Source organism: Synchiropus splendidus, chromosome 6, assembly GCF_027744825.2.
Source record: "Synchiropus splendidus isolate RoL2022-P1 chromosome 6, RoL_Sspl_1.0, whole genome shotgun sequence".
In the NCBI taxonomy this organism is placed as follows: Eukaryota; Metazoa; Chordata; class Actinopteri; order Syngnathiformes; family Callionymidae; genus Synchiropus; species Synchiropus splendidus.
The window spans coordinates 15819880-15838799 of NC_071339.1; the positions used below are offsets into that span (position 1 = coordinate 15819880).

Sequence of the window (18920 nt, forward strand, 5' to 3'; positions counted from 1 at the left end):
ACCATAGACAAGTTGGAAAAACATATATACATCTGAAAAAAGGAGTTTAAAAAGCTTAAAAACCACAGCATGGTTATGTTCATGAAGTTCATTGAAACACCCCAGTTACGTGCATCTCCATTACGTTACAAGCTTCAATCGTCCAGTGCAGTACTGACCTTTACATGAAAATATGCAAGGACCGAAAGAAAAAAGAGCCTCTCAAAGGTAGAAATAAAAAGTCAAGAAAAGCTTGAAAGATTAAAGATTTACTCAGTGACATTTTAATATTGAAACAAACAACTACATAAAAAAAACTAAGGAAAGAAAGTGAATAATAATAACAAATAAATAAAATGAATAATTATACAAGTGTATTGTATTAAAGAAAACTAATTTCTATTTGAAAAAAACAGCAAAATGTGTAATAAAATGAGATCAAAAACAAAGCTCAACAGTAGACACTGTCAACCGTATAAAAGATTTAAAATATAATAATAGTAGTAATAATAATAATCATTTTCAAACGCAAAAACTAACTAGACTAAAAGTAAAGGAACAATATTGTTAAAAATGTGATGGTATAAAAAGAACTTTACATTCCATTCAATAATGCTCTACCGTACGAATTGCTGTCAACAAGACATGTGGAGCCTGAACCTGGCAGATAAGTGGCATGTCACTTTCCAAACACAGGAGCGCGGCATCATCATGAGGCGTCTCGTGTGATCGTGTATATGCTGATTCTCAGCCCCAGTCGAAGTTCCTGACATGGCCCGTCAGGAGAACTGCCAGCTCTCCCGCTCCGAGGTCACCACAGTCCACGTGTGACATGGGTATCAATAATTCAGGTCTCCGCGGGGGACCGCCGAGTCTCCACGGCTTCACAGACTTGTCAGTGACAGGAACTCTGGCTGCTGGACTCCAGTCTGACAGAAAAATCAAAATCTACAGATGATGGAATGCTGAGGAGGAGGAGGGAGCCGGTGCCACCTCCACAACCCTTGTTCCAGTAATTCTAAAGTTACATTTGTGACTTAAGTTATGATATATAATATCCCCTCTCCGGGGTGTGTCCCTGTATTCCACCCATTAGGAGTCGCCCCGACAAGATGTTTGGGTCACGTTGAAGCTGGTGACCACAGGTGAGAGCCACCAGTCAGTGGAGAGCTTCAACCTCTGGCTCTGCTCTTTCTTCACCTCTACAGAGTCCTCATGACTGATGACTGAGCCTCTGTTCACCCGCATCTTTCCCTCACTCATGAACACGACCCCAAATACTGGAACCCCCGACGCCTTCTTTTTGAAAGAGAGACTGACATCAAACCTAGGAGCAGAAACTGAAGATCGGAATCAACGAGAGTGACAGAAGACAGTTCCGGTCCACTACATGTTTGTTCTTCTCAATAACCGCCTGGTGGAGAAACACGAGTCCCGCCGTCTCATTTACAGGCTTTTGTCTTCACTGCAGCTTTGACTTTTGTGTACACGAAACCAAAGTTCTGCAAAAGAGTGCGAGTGTCACTTGAGTTTCCTCGGCCGAGACGTTGCTTACACGCAGGAACGAACCTCAATGGCGTAGTAAACGATCCCCAGATACGCTGCGATGCAACCACCGAGGAAGAGGTCGAAGGCTGCTGGCTTCACCCTAGGAAGTAGAGCATCAGCGCCCCCTCTTGACAATGATCGCACACCTGACCTCACCTGTACATCACGATGGGCTGGTTCATCTGGTCGAAGAAGGTGATGTCCGGGTCTCTGTGAGGGGAACATGTGTTCACGTCAGGACAGATGGAGTCTCACCTCAGCCCAGAGCAGACCTCACCTCTTGTCCTGTCTGAAGGTGTGTCTGTGGACCTGCTGCAGGTAATGCCGGAACTCCTGCTCCAGCGTGTTGACCAGCGTCACCTGACCCGGCTCCTTGTCCAGCAGCTGAGTGGCCCGAGGGAGAGAGGTCAGGGTGGACATCAGGCTGGACACTCGGCTGTCATGGAAGTCCTGGAGCAAGGAATGCACAGTCTGGTGAACAGCGAAGATCAGACTGCAGCCTCATAATTTTACACTCCATTACAACTGTCTGCTGGACATCTGCTGTACCAAAAAAAAAAAAAAAAAAAAAAAGCACTTTCCTAGTTGGTGGGATCCCCACTGACCATAGCAATAAATTTTATTCTGATTCTGATTCAGCACATTTTTTTAATTATAAAAGAACTGTAAAATAAATTATAAAATACTAATTTAAAAATACCTTTATTTGACTTGTAAATTTTCTGCATGAAGAAAGATTTAAATGTTTAATTTTGAAATAAAATAATATTTGAAATAATAAAAAATAAAAGTACATATCTTACATATCAAAATAATTGAATTAATTTTGAGAATGCTTTTTGTCATAAATAATGTATTACAACTATGAAGAAGAAGGCTCTCTTATGTGAAACGTGACGTCAGCGATGCGATTCCTGTTTCTTTGCAGAAGCAAGAGCGCCGTCTGCTGGTGGTTAAGAGACATTGACGATCTCACCATTTGGCCTTTGAAAAGCTGCAGATCTTTGGGAGAGCCCTTTAGAAGTGAAGAGAGAAAAGACGAATGTTGTCAAAAGTGTACAAAACAATAATTTTATCACCCTTTGCTTTCAAAACGTATTTCATGACACAAAAATTCATTTTATTTCCCATGGATTGATGTGAAGTGATCACACATTTCAAATCACGTCGGTGAGGCAGTGAAAGTCTCACCTTGTCTGAGAGATTGAACATGAACCGAGCCAGCGTTTCTGCGATGATGATGCCGTTACGCTTCAGCTTCCTCAAGTCCACTTGAGACCTGTGAAAGGGAACTTTAGCTTTTTATCAAATGTGGTTGGTCTGAGACCTCCAGACTCACAAGTCGTCCAGTATGGAGCCCCGCAGCTCAGACTTGGGGTCCTCCAGGTGAGACAGCGTGAAGCCAGGGATCCTGCGCAGGCTGTAACGCTCATGTTCCCAGGCCACTGTGGACTCCACCAGATTGATTTTCTTATGGACCAACCCGGTTTTCACCCAGGAGAACCTGGAGGAGACCACCTGTGGACCATTCAACAACACAAGAGGTGAAGTCCATAGCTCAGATCGAGGAGACGTTGGTCACCTCCTGCAGCTGCTGGACGAAGGAGTAAAGCGGGGTGTCCGCTTTGGGCGGACGGGACACGTGGACGTGCAACTCATCCCCATTGGCCAGAGTGTCCAAGCACAAAACGAAGGCCACGTTGTCGTGGAGCAAGCTGGACTCTGGTGAGAGAGAGGAAGAATCAGCTGACCCACTCCAAACTTGGACACCAGGACTCACCGGCGTGGTCGAGATTCTCCTCGATCCACCTCTTCGTGCCAAGGAAGTTGTGCTTCCCTCCTCCAGTGAGGGAAAACAGGAGGTGAAACCTGCAAGAGGAACCTCTTAACCTCACAGTCGCCGTGGCTCAAATGGACCTGTGGAACTCACGGGGGTCTGGTGCTGGAGCTGCTGTAGAGTTTCTGGAAGAGTCGCACCAGCTCCAACAAGATGACGACCCCACTGCCGTTGGAGTCGGCGCCGTAAGACAGCCACTGAAACCAGGGCGTAATGTCTCACTAAAGTGGCCAGCAAGTGGACTTGTCCGACGGACTCACCGGGGCCAGTCCGTACGAGTCGTAGTGAGCCGTGATCACGATGGTGGGCACGTCGTCGCCTGCTCCAGGTAGGACGCCCTGAAACACCAGCGTTAGCTTTTGCGCCGTAGCAACAATGATGGCCGCTCTTTACCTCCAGCGTGACGAAGGTGGTGTCACTGACGGCTTTGATCGGTGCATTGTTGCTCACCAAGATCTGGAAGGCTGTCGCTGTGATCATACTGCGAAGGACTGGCGGAAAACAAGTACATAAGCTTGGCACTGGACTCAAAGAGTCATGAAAGGAAAGACTATCCGTCCATTCAGACTTTCACTTTCTTGCTAGTTTGACAACAGAGCAAGCACCTCTGGCCTTCACCCAAGTGGAGGACCAGGTTGTTTTCCTCAGTACCTCCTGTTCCTGTTCTCAAGTGAATCATTTGCAAATGTTGGTTTTTAAGAGGCGTAGCAGTCTTGAGGTAGACGATGAAACGTAATGCACCATGAGTCACAGCTCTTGACTCTCACCTTCCTTGTTAACTTGTCGCTTCATCTTTTTGTTCACCTGGTTCAAGGGAGTCATAGCGTGAGTTGGTCATTTTCTTGCATTTTTGCGTCGTAGTTCTGCTGGTGTTTGCCTTCCCTGCCCTTCCTTTTGTCGCAGGATTGGATACAGAGTCTCACTGGGCTGTTCTGTTGTTGTGTTCTTTTGCATTCGTCCAAGGTCACTTTATCCTGGTTATTTTTCCCCACGTTCCTCTGCTGTTACTGACACTTCTCTTTTTTTTGTTCTTCCATTGCTTCCATTCCTGGGTCTCTGTTGCCGACATCAACTGGGGAACCCTCCAAGTTTAGAGTTTGCCATTCTGTATTTTCTAATTCCCAGCCATGAGACAGACCCAGTAGCTCAGTGCTGAGCTGGTTCTGCTTTTGCCAGATGATGTGTTTATGTTATCGTCCTCGAGATCAGGAGAAACAGAGAGCTCGGCCTGTGAGCATCAAGCTCAACACCGTGTGAAACAGGGGTCCCCCTCCATCCATTTCTGAACAGAATCACTCTGAAGTGGATGAATTAAAATTGCCAGAGCTACTGTTTAATGGATTTAGATGGGATTTGACTAAGACGGTGGTCTGGAGGTTCGTTTGTATTTGCGATGGCAAATGAACCAATGAGGTCTTGCTATGGGGAAAGTCTTGAGCTTGACCCAGTTCTGCTCAGTTCTGGTCTCGGGCTACAACACAAACAGAAGCTCCTGGATATGGAGGGATATCTCTGCCATCAGGATTTGAATACAAAAAAACAAATTGAAAAAAAAAAAACACGATGACAAAATGATGTTTTGATGCCCTGTTTTTAAGGTTCGAATACGAAAAAAATACTTTTACATGGTATTTTTTTAAGTTGTTTTTTTCGCTTTCAAATTGTATTTATGAATTCAAAAGTTTTTTTCAGATTCAAAACTTTTTGTACGATTACGAATCTTTTTTTACAAGTTCAAAACTGATGGTACAGAAATGGCGTCGGGGGCGTGTCCTTGCTCTATGGGCGGAGCCGAATCAAGACTGACAGCACACAGAGGTGTGATGTTTACAGATATTGTGATGCTGTAAAAACACATGAATATGTGGATCAGTCACGTGGATGTGGGAGAAAAAGTGCAGACACTGGTTCAGTCTACACGCTATTTAGGGTGCAACTTGCCATCAAACACCATATAAAAGAAGTAAATAATGCCACGCTGTATGATTCTGTGATGACATTTCAAATGCCCAATTTCCTCCATCCCTGGACACCTACGTGGGGAGATGTTCTAACCAAGGTCACACACAACTGAAGCCATGTTTGGGTCAAGTTTCCAGCTGGCTCTCTGTAAAGAGGACGTAAAGCCTGGATCTCTTCTGCAGGATCTGTACTGCAGATGAGGAGGAGGATGGTTCCACCCTCTGAAAGGACGCCATACTCTTCACCAGAACAACCACAGAGGGTTTGACTTCAGTATTCTCTTCCACTTGCCTCGGATGAATATGGACGAGGTTCTGATGGAGGCCGTCTGCTTGACCTCGTCGTACATGTAGAGGAGCTGCTCATCTTCCAGTGCCACGTAGACGGGGATGGGAGACTCCATCAGCAAGGCGTCCCTCTCACTGATCATGAAGGACTGAGGGTTGAGATGGTGTTAGCACGTCACCGCGGATGGGGCTGAGGATGGCGGTACCTGGGTGGTTTCTGGAGGGATTCCAGACGTGTTCTTTGGCAGCAGGATCAGAATGGCTGCAGCGTTTTGTCTCTGGGCCTGGAGGTACTTCTCTGTGCTGAAGTCTGACACCTTCATGACCACACATCGACGGGTCAGCACCGGCTCGTCGGAGGAGCGAGCCTCTGCCACTACAATGGCTCCTCGACAACCTGATGGAGCGAGAAGAGTGTTGATTCTGTCAACACTGATTCAGCTGATGGCGCTCCACTGACCATGCTTTCGCTGAGCCATGTTGAACTGCTGCATCCTGTAGGCTGTGAACTCATAGGAGGACGCGGCCGTGAGAGCCGACCCCTGCAGGTTCTGGACCAAGACCAGCAGCAGGAGAGCAGTGAAGCTGAGCAGCTTCAGGAACATGGTGATGCTACCAGAGTGGGGCATGAAACAAGTACTTCAGACAGAAGTCATTCTTGGTACAAGTACTTCTCTATGTACTCTTTTTCACCAGCATCAAAGTGGTATCAATAGTGAGCAGTATAAGTATTTAGTATTTAGTACAAGTAAGGAACAGAGTGTGGCAAGAACATAGGTAGTAGTAAGTGGTAGTAGTAGCTTCACATGTTAACCAGTACAACCATCATTTGTGTGCATACTAGAAGTGGCTATAACAGTAGCACTGAACTACAGTTGAAGTGGTATTGAAGATAGGTGACAATAATAGTTGCAGAGTTGTTTAGACAAAGTGAAGTACGAAGAGAAGGAAAAATAGAAGTACACAAAAGTATCAACATGTTACTTACAGCAGTAACAGAACTAGTTCTAGACAGAGTAGTAACAGAATTGTACAGAAGTACAATATAGTAAAATAGTAATGGCAGAGTTAGATGTATTTCAACTGGCGGAGGTACTGATAGTGGCACTTGTAGTAATGGAATAGTAATACCACCACTATTATGAGCAGTAGCAGCTGTACAAGTAGAAATGGTATTTGTAAGATTTGTGGTTGTAACTGGAGAAATAGCATTGATAAGAAGCGGAAGAATTAGTTGTGGTCACAGTAGAAGTAGATGATGTACTGTAATGTATGATGTAGTTATTGGGGCAAAGTTTTAGTGGTAAAACCTAAATCATGAAGGAGCAATAGTTGTATGTCAACATCAGTTGTATGAGAAGTACTGCACTAGCAAATGTGGTTACACTTTATATATATATATATATATATATATATATATATATATATATATATATATATATATATATATATATATATATATATATATAGTATATATATATATAGTCAGTTTAGTCATTCAGTTTACTTGAAATCGTAGCAGAGGTAGAAACAGTATACCACGAAGTAAAAGTAAAAAAAAAATAGCAGTCGAATATGTCCAAGTAAGAAGCGTCCGTGATGTTCATGCAGGTAGTGTATCTGGAGAGGAAAAGGTTTCTCACCTGTTGGCTGGCGGTGCGGCCTCATCAGTCCCCTGACAGTGCAGTCAGATGAGAACTGCTGTCCAGGACCAGGGGAGTGGAGGTAAGCCAGGATCCACCATCTGCTGCAGAGGATCAGGTCGGCTAATTCCCAGACCTCCACCCCCACACCTCCGTCTCTGCCTCCACGCTTTGATTTGGAAGAGACAAATGCAACATGCGCATTAACACGGATGACCACCTGCTAAAAAGTCTTTTTGGACTCAGAAGGAAAGGACTCGTCCTGAAGACCTGCCATACAGGGAACTAAAGCACTAGATGTAGTAACTTGATTTAAGTAGCCACAGCTATAAGCAGCAGTGGAATAAAGAGTACTAGGGGTATTAGTAAAAGTACAGATGAAAGTATGATTCTACATTATAGGTAGTATCCGCAGAGAGAGGTTGTAGTAGAAATAGGAAACATTTAGGAAACTAGTGGTAAGTTGCATGTTGAACTGCTAATGGCTGGAATAATACAATGTGGTCATGATATTACCGTAGTTCTAGCAATGCTTCTAGGGGATGAAGTATTTTTGTAAAAGAGTTTGATAGAGTTATAGTAGATATAGTAGTTATCGCCATAACAAACAGTCTAGCAGTAGCAGTTGTAACAACACTGTTGAATTGATAAAAATACAATTAGTAGAAGTGGTAGAAGTACAACAACATTGTCTGTTTGTAGCAGTAGTTGGCAAAGAAGTAGTGCTGCAGAACGATACAGTAGAGTACAAGATACAGTCCAAGAGACAGTTGGACGCAGGTCGTAGTGTAGAGGGAGAGAGTATGAATGATAATAATCATCATCATCAACATCATCAGTCGCAGTTGTAGTAGTGGTGGAGATAGATTTGGTCGTACAGAAAGCAGGACACAAGTAGTAACACAGTAATAGTACCAGCAGGAATACTGACAGGAGAAGACAGGAACATGTTGAGATATCTAATATTTATTATTGTCTGGACAGGTCTCACTATACACACAACTTCACACTGTTAGAATCTAAATGGAACCAGTACACAATCGCCATCATAAGCATCTGACAGACTCAGAAAAAGAATTGTGACTGAAGCCTGAAAACACACAGCTGTAAATAAATACATTGTGTTACGTCAAATTACTTGGTAGTATAAATCCGTGCAGTTCAGTCCGTCATTTCCGACGAGTCGACATCCCAAGGTTCACTCTGGTCAGTGTGTCATGGCCACTGAGCTTATTGCAAAACTTCAACTTCCCTTTCAGTCTCATGTATTTCAGCTGTATTGTCTTCACCAAGATTCTTCAACGGCACACATGAATAAAACAAGTTCCTCAGCAGAACACACAGCGCCACCTAGTGTATTCAAACAAATCCTTGAGTCAGCAGAATTTAAACACGCTGAAAACAAATCCCTTTTCATGCACAGCAGCTGTGTTGTCAGGAGACATATGGGACATCGAGCCTGCCCTCAAGAACAAGGACTTGAAACCAATTCATCCCTTTTTTCCAATGAGCAAAAGTCACGTCTTGGGGCGTGGTGTCCTGCGTCTGCCCCGGGGCCTCCTCCTTGGTCAAAGATGTCAAACTTAATAATGCAAGGGGCCAAAACTTCAAACAAATTCGACATGTGTTGAGTCTCCCAAGACACAGCGTCCTTCACCCCCAGCTTTTCTCCTTTAATAAGGAAGTGCCAAGCCACACCACATTTTTTGGAAACGCCCATGTTTATCGTTGGCATTAAACAGCAGCATAGTGTAAACTGTGATACCGTATGTCGACACGTACGGGTGGTGAGTTAGAGCACGACAGACTTTAATAGCGAATGCTGTTCAGGGCCACATGAAAGAAGTTGTCTGGCTAGATTTGGTCCCGGGACCTTTAGTTTGACACTCACATCAGACCAGACCAAGTCCAGGCTGCTTGAACTGTCTCATGCTGATGTGGAGAAGCAGCCGCTCTAGTCTCTCCCAGCTCCTCCGTCTTGAAACTGGTCTCATTTAGGTTGCTAGTTCTTTGTTGTTTGTCTAGACTGGATTCATTTTAGTGAATAAATAATGTTCAAGTAAAAGAAACGTAGCGAAAAGGTTTTTTTCTTTCATTTGCATGAGAGATAAGTCATGTCTCAGTTACCTACAGTTACACTTCCCTCGGATATTTTTTAATTTTGGCATTTAACTACCTTGTTAGCATCAGTGTTGGCATCATGGTTCGCGCCAAGAGCAGCAAAAGCATTTCAAAGTCAAAGCAAACTAAATAGAAAAACACAAATATTAACAACGAAAGATAAAATCCCACCATAAAAGAAAAAGTGTGCTTGCCATTTTTACATTCTCTATACACTCACGCAACTTTCCGTCACTTCAGTCAGCGAATTAAAACACTTTGATGTCACAATAAATCTGTCATCTGAGCAGATCTTGCTTTCCGCATCACTCGCTCCGTCTGTGCACACTGGGCACAGCCGGAGATCAGCCATGATGCGTTCAGGTGCTGTCAAAACTGAAGGAAATCCCAGTGTTTCTAAATTGTTTTGCTATATAATAATAATGCCATTACGTGACGCAGAAGTTAAAACTGAGATCAACTATTCTGGGAGCACCTGAACGCATCATGCCTGATCAGTTTTAAATGAGCACACAACACAAAGCTCTGTCCAGTCACTGCAACACAAGATGGAGGGCAAGAACTGAGGGGTGAAGGCCAAGATAGAAAACACAGAACATTTTTAGGTTGTGCTCACAATGTGGTTTGGGACTGCTGGGTGAGTGATTCCTTCAAAGAACAGAAAAATAAACTTCACACCCACTGAGGGTGTCAGGCTGAGGTGGGTGAACCTGACTGCATCCGAACGCCTCACTGGGAGAATAAAAGTGAGCAGGCTGGCCACTAGGGTGCAGTGTTAACAGGCAACATGCAAAACAGTTTCTTCTCACCCGCAGTCAGCAACTGCTCACAGAGACTGGAGGAGGGAAATCTAGCTCTACGTTCGTGACTGTGACGCTACGTTCATGTTGGACACACGCAGACGAGGCAGACGGACTTGACAGACAAATAAATAAAAACAACACTGTGAGGCTCGCCTTCTTGACCATGCGCATCAGGTCTGCAGAAGTAAGAACACGGGTTCCTATTGGTTCATCAATCGACGTCACATGATACTTGTCCTTGTAAACATCCACAACAGTGCGATGGCAGTCAAGCGGAAGGGAAGCAAGATAACAAAGGTCCTGATGCCGACCAATCAACGATGCACAGATCCAGCCATAGGAGGAACGTGCGCAGAGTGTTCGTCCTCCATCCAGGCTTGACGCGCGTCCTGCCGAATCCTTCAGTGGCACAGCAAGCCGTTCGCCCCTCATCCTCTCGCTGCGTGAAGTTTCCCTCGGTGCTACTGGATTTGACATGCTGTGGAGGAGGCAGCCTGGCAGCACATGCAGGTGGGGTTCACCGCTTTGGGCGGGATCAGATCCAGGTCCTCGTCGTCGGGGATCTCGTCCAGCCGGTACCCGTCCTTCAGGAGCTGGATGTTGAGGTCCTGATTGATCTGCTGTGGAGACACACCAGGAACATTTCAACACAAAGACAGGCGAGCCTGTGACTCACAAAAAAAAACAAAAAAAAAACTTGGGATTTAAAAGGATTAAAAACAAAGTGAATAGTTGTGTTGAACTTTGTGCTATGACAGTGTAATTACATATGTAATAAAATAACGGTTCTTCGGGATGGACTCTACTATCAAATATTTTTCAAATATTTCTAGTTTGTGTTGTCATTACAAAATGCAGTGGCCCTCACTGAGAGGTACTCAACTGCAATAACATTTAGCACATTGTAATGACTCCGGCAGTTAAATTAAAAATATTAAATGTTATTTGTTATGACATTGTGCAACAACAATGTCATAACATGATACATTGTGTAATAAGCAAATACACTGGGACCTGGAAACTTGGAACACGACAACATTGTGGAGCAGTTCACTGTATAATTATATTATATTATATCATATAATATCATATTATATTATATATTTTTATGTTTTATATTTTGTCTTCGAATAAAGAACCTCCTCCCCAAAGTGGCCCTCAACAGAAACAGACCTGTGACACTGTGATCAGCACACGGCCGACGCTTCATTTTCCATTTCGATTGATGATGCCTGATCTTAACAGGGATTTACACAGAACCACGAACACAGTGACTGTGATGGGCTAAAGCAGAGGTGTCCAAGCCGGTCCTCTGTCCAAGTCAGGACTGGAATCACTTGATGATCAGTCAGGTGCCGCTTGTTTCAGCTGACACCTGAACTGTGTGGGCTGGTTTGGCGGGAACAGAGCCCAGCACCAGCCCGGCCCTTTAGCGACCTGGTCGGACACCCCCGGACTACCGGGCCAGACTAATGATCATGATCCACCCTGTAAGTGTGAGCCACTGAGTGGAAGAGAAGGACAAGATGACATCGTCGATGGGTGCACAGGTACCTGGAGTGGGAGGGTGCGATGGCGGACTGGATGAGGTGACGGTAAATAAACTCAAATATAATGTATATAGATACCTGGTCCCTCAGACATCTCACCTCGGCTGAGGAGTATCCTGACGAGGAGTATCTGGACATGTCAAAGTCATCATCACTGCAAGATAGGACCAGATAAACCTTAGGCTCACAAGAGACACCGGGCAAAACAAATGAAAACATAAAAACCCTCGCTCGAGAAAAACTAGAACAGACAATCATAGTAAATAATAATAATGACAATAATAATAATAACGTTTTCCAGACATCTGGAACGTTCCAGAAAAAGACTCTTTCACCCCAAAATTTCAGAAATTGTTGCAAACCGGTCACTGTGATGACTTTGGTTCTCATGACGTCGTCAAATTGTTGAAACATATTTTCCACGGGTTTGAACTGTTTTGCTGCCGGACACTTCCACAGAATTGTTTACTCATAATTAAGGCAATGAATTAGTTGCCGTGTGAAGTGTTGGCTGTGTGTTCCCACAAGCAAAGTGTTTCATGAATCACACTTGTCCTTCAAAGCCTTTCCAGCACAGCCACACTTGGCGTCAGCGTTAGCTGCTACCAGAACTCACATTGTGTGGAAGAGCAAAACAAACAGTGGCACTGCGACATAAACATTCTAGAAAGATTTGGAAGCCACGGCTCCCCCACCCGAGCAGCTCTTCCCCTCTCAAATCCATCACCCCACTATCCGCTAATCCGTGTCCTGGGAGAGGCTTTGGCCCTTTTTAGGCTCCCTTCTGTTGCGGATTCTGTCAAGTTGCTTCACGGATTAATGTGACACGACAGAGTGGGAGAAACTAAAACTGCGAGTTATGCAAAATATAAAAGCACTGAGTGGGAGGACGAGAAGATCTGAGGGTGCTTTCTTCACGTCCTCAAATGATACAAGCATTAAAGTTAGAGGAGGCCTCGTTCATGTCGTGTTCATACCTGTCTGTGTCCAGGGCCACGAGCGGCTTCTCATCTGGGCTTTGATCCAGAGAAGAGTAGCCTTTATTTGGCACCACCAGCCTGGAAGAGGACAGAAGATGAGATCATTTGACACAAGCTTGAGCTTACTTCATTCTTAGACTTCATCTTTAGACATCCAGCAGATTTAAGGAAACAAAAAGAAAAGGGACACAATAGCTTCTGCATGTCCTGGGTCTGTCCTGAGGCCTCTCCCAAGCTAGTGGGGACGTGTCTAGACCAGACACCTGAGACACCTCGACCATCATCTCTTGGTGGAGCAGACATTCTACTCTGAGTCTCTCCTGGAGTTTCTCCCTCTAAAGGGGGCCACACACAACAAAGTACAAAATCCTGAGAGATATTTTTTCATCTCTATTCTCAACACAACACGTCACCAAGATAAAGATTCTGTCCCAGCACCGATCCAGAGGCTCATCCTCCAAGTCAGAAAGTGCATTGGTTGATGGTGATTATGCGTTTTTTTCAAGGAAAGAACTAAATGACAGGAACACATCCCCTGGTTGCGAAACCAAAGTACTATTATTGGACGGGAAGGAGCCAAATCGGGACAAAAACAGCCCAATTAAAGTCGTGTGTGGTCCCCTAAAGTCACAGGCCAAATAGAGAAAACTCTTTAGGTCTCTACAGCAGGTGAGAGGAGAAATCCACCTGTCACAGGAGAACTTGACTTAGCTCTTCTTCACCATTGATACAGAGTCCTCATGACTGACAACATCTGTCCATCTCCATCCTTCCTTCACTTGCGAACAAGAGCCAACATATCTCTTCACTTGGAGAAAATCTCATCTCCAACTACAGGTCTTCCCAAATGGGAGGCACCTGAAAACTTTGTCCAGTGAACAACAGAGAAGACAAGGTTTAATATAAAACTCTCTAATGACAGTACAATACAGTATGTGCTGCATTAAAAGCAGAAGAAATGACAGTGAGATCAAAGGACGGGGAAACTTTAGTAGGATTATATCACAGTGCAAGTCTCCTTTAAGGCCAGGGTGTCAGTAAAGTGGGACAGATCCATGGCCTCGGTCTGCAGGAGTCCTGGATTATTCTGCTTCAGAGACTGTGGGTTCAGACCCTCCCGCTGCCTTTCATGTTTCCCACTAATCCACCAGGGACGGGGATTAGACAGATGAGCCTGTTGTCAATACTCTGCACTGCTCCGAGGTTAACGCTGCACGCTTGTTAAATGTTATCATCGTTCACACAGAACACAACTAATTCTAATGTTTTAACTGTGCGATTGATCGTCATGTTTCCAGGACATATTGATTTGAACTTTGTTTCCCTGTGGAAGAGCCCCTCAATCTTGAATGCAGATATTTGTGACATTTGAAACCTGACTGTACTGACAGGAAAGTTCAAAATGGGCTTCAAACATCCTGTTTTTGTTTTCTTTGACATCCAAGGGACGAAGTCAGGCCACAGAGGTCAAGTTCAGGACAGTTTCATTTTTTGATGTGAATATTTCTGCCAAAGGTTGACATACTTTTTTTAAATATTGACAACTTTGTTGATAAAATATGCTCAGTAATAGTACAAAAACAGCACTCCATCTGTCACACTTAAAAGGTACACCAAAACAAAAAGAATTCACACAAACAACACTCAACTCAGGATCTCAGGTTCACTTTCACTTTCCACTCCTGCTTTCCTGCACCTTATTCCCCCCATACACAGTCCCCTATGATCAGCTATCAGCCAGTTGGAACATTCATTGGAACATTCCTATTCATGATAGGATTTCCAACAACACAGGGCAGCCCTGACAGGAAACAAATTTGTCTGAGGTTCGGAAGAAGCCAGGTGTGTTACCTCGTCCGGGCGTTCTTCTTAGGTTGCTGATTGACAGGACTACCCACGGTGCCGTTCTTCACCGATCCCTTCCTGGCAAGGTCTCTTTGTTTCTCTGGACAACCACAGAAAGTGAGGTCATCATTATCTGGGTGAATCTCATGACCATGTTTGTCAATAACGTTTAGGACACGTCTGTTACGTGGGTGCTGGTACCTATTTGGACCTGCAGCGGTGAGGGCTTGTAGTTCAAAGCCACAGTCTCTCCTTTGGTGGCAGATTCTACGTCTGTAGTGGCGGACGCAGCCGGATCCTGGAGACAGACAAATTATTGTGTTACTTTACAGCCGAAGTGTTTGAAAAGAAGCTCAGAATTCAATATTTTGCCAAGATTCCGGCGTCTGCTGTCGACAGTACTGCGGCTGGCTGCTTCCCGGCATCAAACGCAGAGTGTTCTGGCAGTGCTGCCGCCTCACTTCCTTTCATGTGACGGCATGGAGTGGAGGCTGCAGGAGAACAGAGCTAGCTGCTGTGGGAGCCAAGCGAGAGCCAGGCTTTTCACAGAGATGCACATTATAGTCCCACGACAGGCCTCCGCTTGTTGAACCCCCAAGGACTCCAGGGGCCGCCTGGAACGGCCCTCGAGACCAAAGCCTGGCTATGAAATCAGCTAGACATCTTTCCAGTGGCCACAATGTTCACATTGTCAATTCACTATCATTAATGACTTTTCCAGGAGAACCTGACCAGGACATCAGAGGTGACCCGTCCAGGGCGACCACTGCCTCTCGCCCATTGTAGCAGGGATCGGCAGCAGCAATTCACAACAAGGTTAAGAGAAAGAGAAAGCAAATTCATGGCTGACTTATATGGAGCACATTTCTCTTCTGTCTAAAACAATGGATGTTTATAGTCACTTTTTCTTAGTAAAATGTTGTCCCTACTGCCCACTTCTTAATCACATTTGTCATACAGCCAAATACTTAAGAGCAACCCTTCATTTTCATTCAACAACTACTGAGGAATTACATATTTCTACTTTCCCTCCTCTACTTTTTTTTATAATTTTGTACTCCAGGTCCTTTTCTAGTGTCATTAGTTTACTGTAACATTCATATTCCAGTGTCAAGTGTCAAGACTTGAGTAGTTTCACTTCTGTTCTCAACACATGCCCACAATTTTCAAGTCAACTTTTTTTTCCTCCCACTGATTTATTGTTGACCGTCCACTTCTCTTCTAGTTTCTGTTCATTTTAGTGTGTAAGAGCATTATAAATTCATTTATTTGTAAAAGTAAACTCGATTTAATGGGCCATAAAAACTAGTAAAAATAAAAAAAAGAAGCTAGATGCTAAACAAAAACAGATGACTTGATATATTTAAATTTATGTTCTTAAGTAGAAGTTCTTCAGGATGTAGTGCTACGTGACTGAAAATTTAATTCAGCTTTATTAAAAGGACTAAAACTGAAAGTTGTGCAAAATGGTGACAATTCACACAACATTTTTGGCTTTATAAAGCATCAGGAATGATGTACTCATGAGTTTAAAGAATTTATACAACCAGTGGACACTATGAAGTGACCCCATTCACAGCCTTCATTTTGATGATAGAGACGCACAACAACAACAAAACACATTTGTGGTTTCATCTCCACCTAGAGTCCTATCCAAGTCCATGAAACAGTAAATTGAAAAATATATTGAATTTCAGAACAGACACCACAGTGGAGGCCAGATAAAGGTTCCCTGCTATGCTGTGAAAACACTTCCTATGCTACATTACTAGACTTTCCTGTGGGGTCGGTATTTCTTGGCGTTTTTTTTCTCTTGTTATTGGGCCACACTCTGTCAGAAAACATCCCTTTGAAATGTTGGGCAGGAGCTGCCAGAATAATGAGGAACCTGCTTTGCTCAGGGAATAAATCTCAGCCACTTTTTCAGAACATTGGAAGATTACAGCGCTTGTACTTGGGTGCATTCAGACTTTTATTAGATGTCAGAGAGTTTTAGTGGCTGGTGGAGACACGTCAGTTGGCTTAGAAGATGCTCATTAAGAACCTGGCATCGAAAGCTCCTTGCAGAGTGCATCATTTTATGAAGCTTTGTAATATAATGAAAAGAAATCGGACAAATATTAAAATTTCATTCAGATTGGACACGCTATTCGCGTAAGACTGTCTTTATCAGAGGCGGACAAACAGCAGTTTGAGGGCCACATGCATCCCTCTACCTGCATTTATGCGGCCCTCATAAGCAATACAACAGAATGTATATAACGTTTGTCATCATTCACATTAATAGATTCATACTGAATAGACTCTTATCAGTGGTTTTGGAGGTTTTTTTCCCCCTTTTTAAAATAATTAAATAAAATAGAATTTTTTGTTCCCCAAATTTCCTTTTTTTTAAGAACCTTGAAGTGCATTCATACCATATCATTTTACATGGTATCCACCAAAATATCCACTTCATGATTTATATTGAGTCTTGTATCATTTCTGAGCGTATCATGTCATGGAGTTATTACCCGTTCCTATTTCATAACATTGAAAAAATAGCTAAAATTCTCCTGTGCTTCTGTCTTGAGTCTTGACAGGCCCCTCACAAGTCTCAGTACATAATCTATCCCTTATCCCTTTGAACGACCCATGATCAACTTTATCAACTGGAAGTGCCAGTTGAATTCATTTTGCACTTTGCTATTAATTGTGATTCAAGGTAAGCTGTATGATTTAACTCATCGCAGTAGCACAGACTCATCATGGGGGTCGACGAGTCTGTAACTGAAAGGGGGACTGTTTTAGCCCCACGTGTTTGAGGGATGAGATAAATTACAATCCCCTACCACCTATATTCCCACGCTCAATTTAACAATAACTCACACCCAAAATAAACCTCCCCTCTCCCCCCGCCGTCCCTGCTGCTGCAACTTTGCCGCCTCTGATGATGAAGAGCCACAAGTTGCTGACACAGCATAGACACCAGGCTACAGCTCGGATTATACATCACAACATCCCGCTGACCAATAGCAGCCAGGACAAGGCAAATCAGGTGACCGTGAGAGCACAAGCGCACCCGTCCTGCGCACGGCCACGGCGATTTGTCTATATAATATGATCACGTCCAGTAAGGCACTCCGTTATAATTAGATCAAGTCCGGGTCATTTATCTGATCACTGCGCCTCTTTCAGGGTATAATGAGATACTTAGTAATAGTCAGACAAAATACCAGCTTTCTGAAATGGCCATTAAAATGCACAGCCAAGCAGAAAATTATTCAGCTCAAAGCAAATGCAGAAGTTAAAATGGAATAAGGAAAGAGTTTAGGGGCAATGGTGAGCATTTATTATGAAGAGTTAACATCCTGCTCAGAAGATATTATATTTAAATTTAATCTAAATAAATACTGCAGCATAATGATGAGAAAACTACTTTTATTTTTTTCTTTCTGACAGGGTGGGACGATGCATGCACTCGATATGGAGTGGAGTGGGGCCTCTTGGGGCACATTTAAAAAGCAGCAGCTGTTTGATTCAGATGTGCTTGACGTGGTGCCTCTAAAAGGCAGGTCTCTTGTACTCACACACTGCAGGGCTGATAGGAAAGTTCAGATGAGAGTGGGGCTTCTGAGGCTGAGGGATTGAGAGAGTCATGACTATTGGACTTCTAAAAGCCATTACAACCGGTCGGTTGACTGGCGATGTAAGGAGCGATACATCACTGTCTGGAGGCCAGTGGACAGACACCCTATTCAAGTGACCCGAATTACACGCCACTCAACGATGAGCTGTGTCAACACCGGGGCAGGGCACCTATAAATGATGCCATGGAGTCGCGCATTGTTAGATGGAGCTGTGGACTGCCTCACACACACAGTGGATTATTTAAAATGCAATAAATCCATGCGTTATTCATGTGACCAGACTGAGTGGGGAGGGGATAACACCAGCGGCTCTCCTTCATTCAGTCATTTTTACCCCCAAATGTATCACGCAAACTCAGTGTTTTCATCTAGAAACGACTGCACAAATGTGCAAAGCGAAACAACCCGCTGCACGATGGTGAAGACGTGTTTGTGTTGCTCTCTTACCAAAGGCTGCGTCTCTCCGTTCACCGGAGGGACTTGGAACCTGTCGATTTCCTCCATCATTTTGGCGAGACGTTACGGCGAGGCTCGATGGGTAAGAGAGTAAACGTTTGTATTAGTCCAGTTCAGATGCCTTGAAGGGTCCGGCTCTGCCGTTGTAACGCATTATTGCGGCTCTGATTCCTCCATCCTAGCAGAGGTGACTCGACAGCAAAACAGCAGCAGCACCCCACTTCCGGGTCTGTGGTCGCTTCATGACACATCTGACCAATCCGCGCAGAGATGGCGTGAA

General features: G+C 44.1%; 2 protein-coding genes across 3 annotated transcripts; both read right to left on the bottom strand.

The window, feature by feature from the left end:
* Positions 1-262: 262 nt before the first annotated feature.
* Positions 263-7355, bottom strand: zgc:109965 (Nicalin-1-like). Its single transcript, XM_053868287.1, has 16 exons — positions 7257-7355; positions 6074-6225; positions 5820-6010; positions 5618-5762; positions 3758-3855; positions 3625-3702; positions 3458-3561; positions 3308-3396; positions 3110-3249; positions 2867-3045; positions 2719-2806; positions 2504-2542; positions 1805-1977; positions 1684-1737; positions 1549-1627; positions 263-1481 (listed from the first exon to the last, which is right to left on the bottom strand). The coding sequence occupies exons 2-16, from the start codon at positions 6216-6218 to the stop codon at positions 1422-1424; spliced, it is 1662 nt and encodes a 553-aa protein (XP_053724262.1). The 5' UTR covers positions 6219-6225; positions 7257-7355; the 3' UTR covers positions 263-1421.
* Positions 7356-8204: 849 nt separating this feature from the next.
* On the bottom strand, positions 8205-18877 carry fam219aa (family with sequence similarity 219 member Aa). 2 transcript variants are annotated; one of them, XM_053868700.1, is made up of 6 exons: positions 18632-18877; positions 14757-14853; positions 14562-14655; positions 12708-12788; positions 11809-11884; positions 8205-10800 (listed from the first exon to the last, which is right to left on the bottom strand). In XM_053868700.1, the coding sequence occupies exons 1-6, from the start codon at positions 18689-18691 to the stop codon at positions 10642-10644; spliced, it is 567 nt and encodes a 188-aa protein (XP_053724675.1). In that variant the 5' UTR covers positions 18692-18877; the 3' UTR covers positions 8205-10641. The 2 variants fall into 2 exon arrangements, with proteins under 2 accessions (XP_053724675.1, XP_053724676.1); XM_053868701.1 differs by having other exon boundaries at positions 11830-11884; positions 18632-18875.
* Between the last annotated feature and the right edge of the window lie 43 nt (positions 18878-18920).

Excerpts from the sequence above, each read along its gene's own strand:
- fam219aa (XM_053868700.1), bottom strand. The coding sequence starts at position 18,691 with ATGATGGAGGAAATCGACAGGTTCCAAGTCCCTCCGGTGAACGGAGAG. Across the intron at positions 14,656-14,756 it reads ACCGCTGCAGGTCCAAATAG|AGAAACAAAGAGACCTTGCC; the intron begins GTACCAGCACCC and ends GTGGTTGTCCAG. Across the intron at positions 10,801-11,808 it reads TGAGATGTCTGAGGGACCAG|CAGATCAATCAGGACCTCAA; the intron begins GTATCTATATAC and ends GTGTCTCCACAG.
- zgc:109965 (XM_053868287.1), bottom strand. The coding sequence starts at position 6,218 with ATGTTCCTGAAGCTGCTCAGCTTCACTGCTCTCCTGCTGCTGGTCTTG. Across the intron at positions 3,562-3,624 it reads ACTCGTACGGACTGGCCCCG|TGGCTGTCTTACGGCGCCGA; the intron begins GTGAGTCCGTCG and ends CCCTGGTTTCAG. Across the intron at positions 2,807-2,866 it reads GGCTCCATACTGGACGACTT|GTCTCAAGTGGACTTGAGGA; the intron begins GTGAGTCTGGAG and ends TCCCTTTCACAG.